At 36.1% G+C, this 11,258-nt stretch overlaps 2 protein-coding genes across 4 annotated transcripts in view; one reads left to right on the top strand and one right to left on the bottom strand.

The window, feature by feature from the left end:
• The window catches only part of MIA2 (MIA SH3 domain ER export factor 2), a 141,918-nt gene that overhangs the window by 93,437 nt on the left and 37,223 nt on the right, over positions 1–11,258 (top strand). The gene's annotated exons all lie outside the window — the stretch shown is intronic.
• On the bottom strand, positions 52–11,228 carry FAM161B (FAM161 centrosomal protein B). Its single transcript, XM_081939736.1, has 9 exons — positions 11,093–11,228; positions 9,659–9,951; positions 7,019–7,572; positions 6,104–6,435; positions 4,321–4,448; positions 3,292–3,459; positions 2,762–2,861; positions 2,448–2,584; positions 52–1,197 (listed from the first exon to the last, which is right to left on the bottom strand). Exons 1-9 carry the CDS (start codon positions 11,135–11,137, stop codon positions 1,113–1,115), a joined length of 1,842 nt encoding a protein of 613 aa, XP_081795862.1. The 5' UTR covers positions 11,138–11,228; the 3' UTR covers positions 52–1,112.

The following is an 11,258-nucleotide window of genomic DNA, read 5'->3' as shown; positions in this document are numbered from 1 at the left end:
AATGAGTAACAGCTTTAAAAACACAATGCGTTTATAAGCAGTTTAAAACACAAACTGTGACAGATTACATTAACAGCAGGTTTCCAGGAAGAAGGGCACACATTCAAAGTGGGGGGAAGTGAGGCAAGAGAGCCCAGTTCAGAGCTGAATTCTAGGAAGAGGAAATGATTTAGGATACCTACTCCCTAACAAACACACTAATGGAACATTAAAATTAATTTGAAATGAGTACACTGACTCAAAAAGAAATTGCATTTAAGAGAAGCACTCAGTGGTCCCTAAGTTCTTGTCCAATTAATAAAGACTTGGTGTGCCTCAAGAACATACTTGAGAGGGGGAAAATGGGATGCAGTACAATTATTTAGCGAAGTGTTCTTGGCAAAAGCCCAAGTGTGTAAGGCTGTACTTTGAAAAAGACTACATTTAAATTTTCTGTCTTGATACTAAAGCCTTTGAATCTACATTAAGCAATTTTGTCTTCACCTTAAATTAACTGCAAATTTTAGATTCCATCTAGGTCTTTTGGTTGAAAACAGGTGAACTCATTGCGATTCTAGAAAATTTTGGTTATTTTTTGGAACTTATCTAAAAGGTCTATGCCAAGTTTTTGAAAAAGGTTTTTAAATCATAAACAAGAAAAGAGCTAGAAGAGATAAGGTCATGTTTTCTGGAAGGCTCACTTTTCCCAGTTGTCTGCATGTTAGAGATTACTGTTGGGATTCATTGTTACTTAGGTTGTTAGGCATCAGTTGGCTTGTGGGAAATGAGCATTTTGTGATTAGCCTTACTTATCAATGGTAGTAATTTTAAATGTGTCTTTAACTTTTAAATGTGTTCTCTGGTTCAAACTGATTGGGATGACTGATAATACAACTCCTTTCACCCTCTTGGCAATCTTCCTTTAAGCAAGATCTCAAAATCTAGCATTAGCCAAATTTAAAACTGCCTCAAGTCATATTGCTAACTAGAATACTTCAAAATCACATGCTCTAATATAATTATATAATATTATATATATAATATACAAAATATACAATTTAGCTTCAGTTCTGCAAAAATCTAGTCCTCGAAAGAAAATATGCTCAAAGCAAATGGAGACTTATTAGTTGTTTCTACTTTAATTCCAATCTTTTTAGACCCTCTTCGGATAGCTGTTTTATGATGTCAGCCTCAGTACCGCTCTGGAATTTGTGATTTCTGTTGATTAAAAGCATTCATTACATTATTGTTCATTAAAAGTACTAAAATGGTCATCATAGTGGCAAAATTAGCACCTATGAATCCTTTCTAAGAAGTCAGGGAAGCATATAGTTTTCCCATCTTATCCTTTCAATAGTCTCTGAGTTAGTCACTCTCTCATTTTACCTAAAGTCAGAGAGGTTCATGATAGAGAAGAAAATTATATCAAGTGCTTAAGGGGCAGTTCTGGAGGAATTGCTAGTTTATGAAATTTATTGTTTTGTTGCTGGCAGGACAGGGAGAGAGTTGCCATCTAGATTCTCTTGTTCTCCCTATTTCCGTATCTATTTGCAATAATAGAAAGGTAAATGATTATGCCAGTGTAGCCTACCAATTTTGCAGACCTGTTGAAGAGATAAGAAGGTTGAATATACCTTGAAAGATGTATGGAATATCTAGTTCCATAAACCACAGCCAGAAATATAATGCTAGTGCAGTGGTCGGCAAGCCGCGGCTCGCGAGCCACATGCGGCTCTTTACACATTTTAATGCGGCTCTTCTGTGTGCCGGGTGCCCGCTCCCCTCCCTCCTCTCGGGCACTTCAAAACAAGCGCCCCTTTCCCTTTTTTCTTTTCGACCCACAATGATTAGAGAGGATCCTGAAGTCGGGCGGGGACGAGAAGCGAGGAGGCAGAAAAAGAAACAGAGGCTAAGGAGCTTCCCCCCGCCCCCTCCCAGCAAAAATCTAACCGGGGAGCCGGGCGGGCAGTAGCAAATTAGCCGATCACGCCGCGTGCAACTTGACAGCTTTAAGACTTGCATGCTTCAATGCCAGAGTTTCTGAGCCAACATGACTGGAGGAGGAATTCTGGGAGTTGAAGTCCACAAGTCTTAAAGCTGTCAGGTTTGAAGACCCCTTGGGGTTTTTTTCCTAAAGGGTTAGGGATGCAAGGATCTTGTAACTTGACAGCTTTAAGACTTGCGTGCTTCAAATGCCAGAGTTTATTGAAACTAAAAACAGTGTACCATCCTATGTATTTTCGGTTTTAAAAATGTGGCTCTCAAAATAAATTTTATATCGTGGTTTTGGCGAGATTTGGCTCAGTTGAAAAAAAAGGTTGCCCACCACTGTGCTAGTGCATGTTGACATCTACTGAAGCTGCATGTGGGTCTCTGAATCATGGTTTCACTACAATCATTAGCCTTTTGGTGGCATCAACCTCATTACATATTTTTTTTTAGTACAGACATATTGTTTCCTTTCATACCTTTTCAATTCAAACTCCTGTTGCTTTTCTACTGTGTTAGTGGCTTCCCTCCCCTTCTTTTTCACAAACTCTTCATTTAATCCAAATTGCTGCAAGGTGTCTTTAAAAAGCTTCTGTGCTCCTTGACAGGCATTATGCTTTGGAATAAAAAGAGATCTTAGAAACACTTTTCTCTTTCACAAGTAAATTAATAGTAATTAAAAAGAAAATACTTAGGTAAACTCGAAAATAAGACAGTCGAACATATAGAAAATATATTTTAAATAATAGGTTTGAGGTAATTTTTAAAAATTCCTCAATTGCAAAATATTTACTGTTGTGACTTGTTCAAATAGGTAAGGTCTGTTCTTCACGCGCATCTTCATCTCTTCTAGTTCTTTCTTATACTCTCTTGTCCTTTTTTGGCCATTTTGCCTGAAACAAGAATTAAATTTACTGCCTGAAATTATATTATTGTTCATATACGGAAAAAAATCTTTGTTCTGCATAATTCCCAGAACAGAGGATACTTTGCTTTCAAAAATAAAATTGGTCTTTATTTGTCAATGAGTTAATGTATCTTTTCAGACTAATCTTGTAAATTAATCTTGTTCTAATACAGTGTAATTTTAGTTTATTTGTTTGCATGAAATTTTGGAATTGGGAATTGTGCAAAAGCAGTCTGTAAATACAAGTAAACAAAGCATAATAATTATTGTGTGATTGTGACATTTTGGGCACAATTGAAAGCCAATCCATCTAAATAAACACATGTGTACAGACATATAAACACACAAACAGTACTAAATAATCTATATTTAAACATTTTGCTCTCAGTATTACTTGGTAAATGTACAAAACTGACCAGTTTTGCTTCAGTTTTTCTTTGTGTGTCTCTTCCAAACTTTTATGTGGATCCATAGCTTTTGCTCGACAAGTCACTGATTTATATATTGCTTGACATTTTTTTCTTTGTAGCTCTGCCCAGCGAGCTCCTTCATTCTCCTTGTATTTCTTATTTTCTTGCAGGAGTCTATAAATATAGATGTGGCCAATGGAACATATAAATAGCCCTTGACTTATGACCAGTCACTTAACAACTGTTCAAAATTAAAACAGGCTTAGACTCAAATCATAAATGTTGCATCCCACATACATGTACCCCCTTATCACATGACTGCATTTTGGGTACTTGGCAATTGTCTTGCATTTATGACTAGTTGTAGGTCTTGTGATCACTTGACCATAATTCACAAGATATTTTTTACCGGCCTCCAGAAAAAACTGCCCATTCCAAACAGGTGCGCACATGACCACTGCATTCACCTAATGGCTTTGGATTTGCTTAACAATTATGACAATTTGCTTAATGCCCTCTGCAAAAAATATTGTAAAATACGGTACAGTCAAATGGGTGCCTCAACTTATATGTGTAATGGTTTACAAGCAGAAATATCCCAATTGTGGTGGTAAATCAAGCACTACCTTTACTTATTTCCAAATGAAATCACAAGTATACAAAAACAAAGAATGAAGTAAAATCTGTTAATTTCTTATAGTTGAACCTTTAAAAAAACTTTTTAAGCCTCCCTGTAATGTGTTTGATACCATTCTTTAATTCTTAGCCTTTTTTATGTAATACAGAATATATTTTTAAAGATAATCTCCATCAGATGTTGATTTAAATCAGAACTAAGGAAACAAGGGGAAAGAAGTCAGTGTAATCCATAGCATTTCAACTTGGGGCAGCATTCAAATTGCTTTATCTTATTTTCTCCAATTCCAAGCAAGCTATGCTAAAGCTAAGAAAGGTGCCATTTTATGAAAAAATATTTCTAAAATATTACTATACATATATGTATTCAACAGTATTTATAAAAATGTTATTACTTACTTAATAGCACCTGCCCTCTTTCTCACTGCATCTGTAATATATATTGGAAGTGTATTGGGAGAAAGGGATGAAAGACAATTAAAAGACCGACTTCTTTGTATTGGTGTTGTAGAAGGTTGCTGAAAATCCTGAAAGCAAAAATACTTTTGGCTAGTTTTCTTTAAAAAAAAATTATGTGGCAAGCAAAATTTTAAGTGTAAAGATTCTTTCATATGTGGGTCCACCGTGTGAGTATGTAACATTTTACTAACTTGCAAAAGCCTTGTTAATATATGCTGTTAATATATGCATTGATACATCCTGCAAAATTCCAAAATATACCATCATTACCACACAGAAAATATTCATCAAATGCTTTTTACCCAAGTTTCAAAGAGAAAAAGTTGTATGCAAAATATGCTGGCTAGTCATCTTTTCGTCCTACAGCTTGGAAGCCTTGATAATTATGTGCTGGCTTTTAGCTTAATAATTTATTTTAAATCCTTTTAATAATTCACAAACTGTGTCCCATAGGCCAAAAATGAAAGTAAAAAAACAAATACAAAATACAGATAGTCCTCGACTTTACAACAGCACTGAAAAAAGTGACTTATGACAGCTTTTCACACTTAGGACCATTGCAGCATCCCCATGGTCATGTGATTTACATTCAGATGCTTGACAACTGACTCACACTTATGATGGTTCCCTTTTGCGACCTCCTGTCAAGCAAAGTCAATGGGGAAACCAGATTCACTTAACAACTGTGCTACTACTACAGAGAGTCACTTAACAAATGTGGGGAGAAAAGTTGTAAAATGGGACAAAACTCATTCCACAAATTTCTCATTTTACAACATACACTTTGGGATCAATTGTCGTCATAAGTTGAGGACTACCTGTATCGATAACAATATTTATAAACCCAATGGGCTTAATCCAAAATGAATTCAGATACAATGTTAGACTCTCCAGCGAGGCATTTCTGAAGCCATAAGATTCTGCAATCGTCCGGTGGAGAGAAGTGTTTGTCTTGGGAGTTCCTTGCAGATCATGCTAAGGAAACGCTATGGCTGTTTTGTTGGCAGTGCTTCGCCACAAAAAGCTACGAACAAGACATATCCTAGAGGACAAATAGCCTTAGCATTCAGGCCATCATGTTTCTCAGCCACACCTTCAGGTCTCAAGGTACTCTGGCTCAAAGCTATATAATAAACATTGTTCAACTATCAAAACTTTTGACAACCGATAATGTCAGCTGGCAAGACAGGATTCTCCTTCAAAGTACAGATTGTTCTGCCTATAGTGGAAGTATAGCCTCTTCTTTTCAATTCAGTTCCCCCAATCATACAAATATTTCTATGTAGAGTTCCAGTGTGACATATGGAAACATCAACATGCCAGCATATCTTTTAGCATCCCCCAGACTAACCATTCCACATTGGAAATCTGCCTATCTGCTTACACAAAGGAACATTCAATTAAATCGGTGCTATGCCCGCTATGGCAGCCATTTTGTGAATCAGGAAGCCCTACAGAAGACATATTGCAAAAACGTGCACAACACAGTGTCCATATGTGTCCACCAGTCCAAAATGTTTAGAGGGATCTTTTTCTATTTGAAATTTCATTAGCATTGGACCTCAAATATAAACTGATATTGTTATGGCTGTTCTTATTATATTCCCCAATAGATTTATGCTTAATCTAAAACTTTCTGTTTTGAGTGATAGAAAATAATTGTTTATGTTGCGGATATATTTGCACATGTAGAAATACAAAGAAGTTAAAGCAAATCCTTTACCATCATCTTGTCACACATTTTATGTCTGCAACTGAGATTTGCTGTTCTCAGTCTGAATGGTTTATTACGAGTTGCTTCTTTAATTTCTTGCTTGCTTACTACTTTTCTCTGAAATGCCCAGTAAAGTTCTTCAAAATCAGGCACTGAAGTATTAATTCTTGGCTTAAAACTAAAGTTGCCTTGCAGAAAACTCAACTTTTGCTCCCTATTTTTGGAGGCAATTTGGGATTTTTTATCCCTTTGCTTATTGTCAAGCTCAATGGGGGCCCCGGACTTTTCCAATAATTCCTTGGCTCTCAAGTGAATACGGATTTTTCTTAAGAGTTCAGCTTCTAGGGATTAAAAGAAAAAAAATAATGAACATTCATCCTATGACAATTTACATAAAAATATACAATGGAAAATGCCAAAGTACAACATCCTTCTCAATATATTTGTTTTGTACTTTGGAAACTTTGTCAAGCAGCATAAGCCACTGGCTAGGAATTTTAGAGAAGCTTCTGATAGAGAAAGCTAATGTAAAAGGTATAATGAGGCTTTTAAATGACAACAGAACACAAATCTTCAACTTAAAGCGATTATGTGTCATCAAATCAGTGTTGATTCTTGGCAATCAATTTTTTTTCCCTCTGGGTAAACTAAAAACCCAAATTCAAAATATTAAAGGTGTATAATAGAAAGTTCCTGTGCGAAATATATAACCAATTTGTATTGCATATATTGTGTTGCTGAATAAATATATTTGATTAATTTAATTGCTTTTACATTGGACAAGTCTTTGTCTTGTGATTGTATAAAAGAGACAAAAGTTCAAAATCAGATTTTTGTGGCAATTATTTCCATTTCACAAATCAAGGAAATATTAATAACCATTACTATGTTAGGTAAGTCAAAAGTGAATGATATAATCTTTACCTTCGAGTTTATCCCCAAGCATTTGCTCATATGTGGACTTGGGGACATTCTTCCTGAACTTTGGTACTATTTTCTTAGCTGGGGTTAAAATGTTCAGAAACTGCTGTCTGGTGGCCTCTTTTCTCTTCTCTTCTTTTATCTGAAAGCTGAAGGGTTTTTGCATTGAAACTAGCAGCTCCTTTCTTTTTTGAGTTTCTACTTGTCTACGGATTTCATTCTTTTCCATTATTTCCTGGTAGAGTGGCAGATAGATATGAGCAGGCACTGGTTGTGCTCTAAATTGTTTTTGGCATTCTGCAGCCTCTTGCAATTGCCTTTTGTATGCAGTTGACTCTTTTTCAAGCAATGCCTGTGATGTTAGAAACTGAGATTTTTGATGAGTTTCTCGAAGGGTCATTTTGAAGGGCTGAGGAATTGTGAGAGAGGAAATCCCAAGAGCTGAGGCGCTCTTTGGTTTTGAACAAGGCTGAAGAAATGAGTAATGATTTTTCTCATCTTTTGAGCTATCTGAAGTGATATCAGAGAAAGAGTTCCAACTTTTTATATCACCACACCTAAGAATAAAATTAAAAAACGTTAAGAGAGAAACAAATAAATTATACATTACATAAATGAAATAAGCTAGGTATAATTAACATTTTCAAGATTGTGCATGATTTTATTAAATATTCTTTATTTATAAACTACGATACAAAATATTCCCTCAAAAGACAAAGAATTACTGGAAGACAAAGAAACCTACATCCCAGTAAATTCAACCCAATATAGAAACTAAATAACCTGATCAAGAGAAACCATAACCTAACCAAAAAAGATCGAATCACAAAGAATAGTGGTAAACAGTAGTGAATGAAAAGCAGTAGGCCCATTCTCCCTTGCTTCTATGGATGCCCCAAAATACACAATAATGGTTGGATTATAACTTCCAAGGCAGGGCCTCTGTTGTCAGACTGGGATATATCACTGAGACAGCTAGATATGTTTTTGTAGACCTGTGACAGGCTTGGAGAGGAGAAAGGTGTTCCTTTTTTTCTCCTCACTATTGATTGTGGTATCTTCAGGGGATTAAGAACAGGGAGCATGGTGTTATAATGGTTCTTCTCCCTTCTGCATGGTAGGTTTAATTGGGTATTGATGGTGTGTGTGTGATCAGACAACTAGCCTTCAATCTCTGCTTTGTGGGTGGCTTCATAGCTCTCTCTATTTTCTATCAACACCTATTTGAAATTGCTGATAATATAATCTGTTAGCACGGGACCACTATCATCCGAATTGTGACAAAATTAGTTGTGCATATCTGGTTTTGGTAGACCAATTGATGATGTCTTGGTGCTTTTCCAGTTTCTGGCAGCTGAGGAGGTCTGGATGATGAAGAACAGGTTTAAACTCAATTTACCTGTAGGTTTTCTGCCCCCTAGGATCTGGGTCAAGCAATTTTCCAACATTAACTCTGGATAAGGTTTCATTTATCCAATTAGAGCTTGTCAGGCATCTCTGGGACTCATGATTCCTACTTGAGGAGCAGAGGGCCAAGACTTTTGCATAACATTGTCTTGTATGCAATTTTATAGTTTCTAGACAAAGAGACCCTGTTTACAGTCACTTAATCTTCCCAGATTGAGTCCTGAAATGCATTCTACATGGCGATGCTCTTGAAGATCACTCAGCATCTGCAACTAATCTAATCCAAAATGCAATATTATACTGTATAATCATAGATGTACCTCAATATGCCTACCTAATACTGTTACTTCATGGCTTCCACTAAATCCCGATAGGTAGATGCTAGAACTTTTTTTATGAGGATTTTAAATATTGTAGAAAGAAGAAAGAATATAAAAGCAATCCATTCTACCAAGGTTAAAATAATGAACTACTCAATAAAGAAGTTATTTGAGAAAGCTAAAAGTTATTTGGGAGGATTTTAATCACTTCTTGACTAGGATTGGATGACAATGGTTATTTGGGGTAATGTTTAATTAATTATAAATCAATTTTTTTGAGCATGACTGAATTTTGATTATTTGAAGAGAATTAATAGAGATGGAATGTTTAAAATGGAAGGATGGTTTCAGACTAGATATAATAGACACAGTTTGTAATACTTAATGTTGTCATTTCCGATAACCCCTAGGGGACTTTTGCTGTTTCACAGGAAGGGATGAGGTTTTTGAGATAAAATTTTGGAGGTATTTTGGGCAAGATTATAAACAGCTGTTTGGTTTTATATTAAGAAATAAACTAATAAATTCTTAATATTGATTATATTTGTTGGGGATGAAGGGAGTTTTCTTTCTTTCTTTTGCTGTTATCTTTTTTACCTTTATGCACTTTTTAATATTTTTATTTAATGTATCGCTTTATTTTGTAGTTGCTCAAATAATCCTTAATTAAAAAATTATTTAAAAAAAACCAATCATCATCTCTGGAATTTTTATCTCTGAAACGACAACCCAATGAATCACAGGTTGTCTAGGGTAGTATAATTAGAAGAGATTGGACAACCATTTGTCTGAAATGGTATAAGGTTTCCTGCCTGAGCAGGGGGTTGGACTAGAAGACCTCCAAGCTCCCTTCCAGCACTGTTATTCTATTCTATAATTAGTTAATCCCATGAAATAAAAAACCTACTCATTTTACCTCAGATCATTCTGGAATTTTATTGGCAGTATTAGTCTTCCATTGTCCTGGAAAAAATCTTCTAGTTCTTTGTCTTTTCTGGGTGAGTGATGAGCATTTTTCAGTTTTTCTTGATATAAGAGTCCTAATTCTAACAAACTCTGCCTGTTTTTCCTTTTGAGATCCTGAAGTGAATCATAAAATTGATCATAAATCTGGTCTTGCTGTGGCCTAAGGAAATCCAGTAGCTCATTTCCAGTGATGTTACTACTTAATTCCACTTCTGATTCTGACTCCACTTTAATCGGAAATACCTAAGCAAAGCAAAACAAAACAGTAAAACCAAAATATAAAACAGAGGAGGAACTTCAGAAATGATGTTTGTATTCAAATGGCTCAACTAGGAATTTATTTGATTAATTACTATTTTCCTGCAAGGTAATCTGCTTTGATTTTACATTCTCTTTAATGCTGCCACTTCTATATACGCATACAGGTAGTCCTTGACTTACGACCACAATTGAGCTCAAAATTTCTGTTGCTAAGTGAGACATTTGTTAAGTGAGTTTTGCCCCATTTTACAACCTTTCTTGCCACAGATGCTAAGTGAATCACTGCAGTTGTTAAGTTAGTAACAAGGTTAAGTAAATCTGGCTTCCCCTTTGACTTTGCTTGTGAGAAAGTCACAAAAGGTGATCGCATGACCCCAGGACAATGCAAATATGAGTCAGTTGCCAAGCATCTGAATTTTGATTATGTGTCCATGGGAATGCTGTAATGGTCATAAGTGTGAAAAATGGACATAAGGCACTTTTTTCAGTGCTGTTGTAACTTCGGTCACTAAAAGGACTCTTATAAGCCGAGGACTACCTGTACTTCAGAATAATACCCTAAATTCAGCTAGGGTTAATAATATAACAATAACAACAAAACTATGGCAGGTGACTTCACTTGGAACAGCTTCCATCCTACGAAGATATCTGCAAACATCAAGATCTGGATGTTTGATCGTGTTACAGGTATCCTTGCAGGATGAAAGCTGTTCCAAGTGAAGTCACCTTCTGCCATTGTTTTGTTGTTAATTATATTATTGTTGTTGCTGCTGTTATCTTTACCATCATCATCCCAAGTCCCTGGTAAGGACTCGATAGGTAGACAAAAATGCCAAACCCAGATTGAACATCTGGCTGACTGTGCAATGATCATTAATAACAACAACTCTTGCATTAGCTAGATCCAATGTTACAGTTGGTGCAACATGTCATTTTTCCAGCCCCCGCGGGTTTCCTCTAATGGCATCAGCTAGGACGCAGTACACACAGTTGGTCTCCAAGGGTGTGGCTATCGCAGCCAGAGGAAACCGCGCAAGAAGAAGCATGGAAAAACACCAAATCGATTTAAAGCAACCTCGGCTACTAAACCATCCACCATTCATCTTGCCGAACGTCTGCTTACCCGTTGTGCCTCTCCCGGAGGAGGCTTTGCTTGAGACACCGTCATGTCTCTTCCACGACTGTTACCTTCGCCACTATTAAACAGCTCCACGCTTACCTAGCTATTAATGCCCTGTCCAATGAAACCCTCTTTTTTTCTCTCTCACTCGCATAGTGGCCAATGATAA

Source organism: Natrix helvetica, assembly GCF_964273705.1.
Source record: "Natrix helvetica genome assembly, chromosome: 1".
Classification (NCBI taxonomy): Eukaryota; Metazoa; Chordata; class Lepidosauria; order Squamata; family Natricidae; genus Natrix; species Natrix helvetica.
Note: the sequence above shows the minus strand (reverse complement) of the source record. Positions and strands in the feature narration are given on the sequence as shown.

Bases quoted from the DNA above. Each gene is read 5' to 3' on its own strand.
- FAM161B (XM_081939736.1), bottom strand. From the start codon at position 11,137: ATGACGGTGTCTCAAGCAAAGCCTCCTCCGGGAGAGGCACAACGG. The intron at 6,436-7,018 runs GTAAAGATTATA...TTTAATCCCTAG, and splicing joins GCTTGGGGATAAACTCGAAG to AAGCTGAACTCTTAAGAAAA. The intron at 1,198-2,447 runs GTATGAAAGGAA...TTTAATCAACAG, and splicing joins CAGGAGTTTGAATTGAAAAG to AAATCACAAATTCCAGAGCG.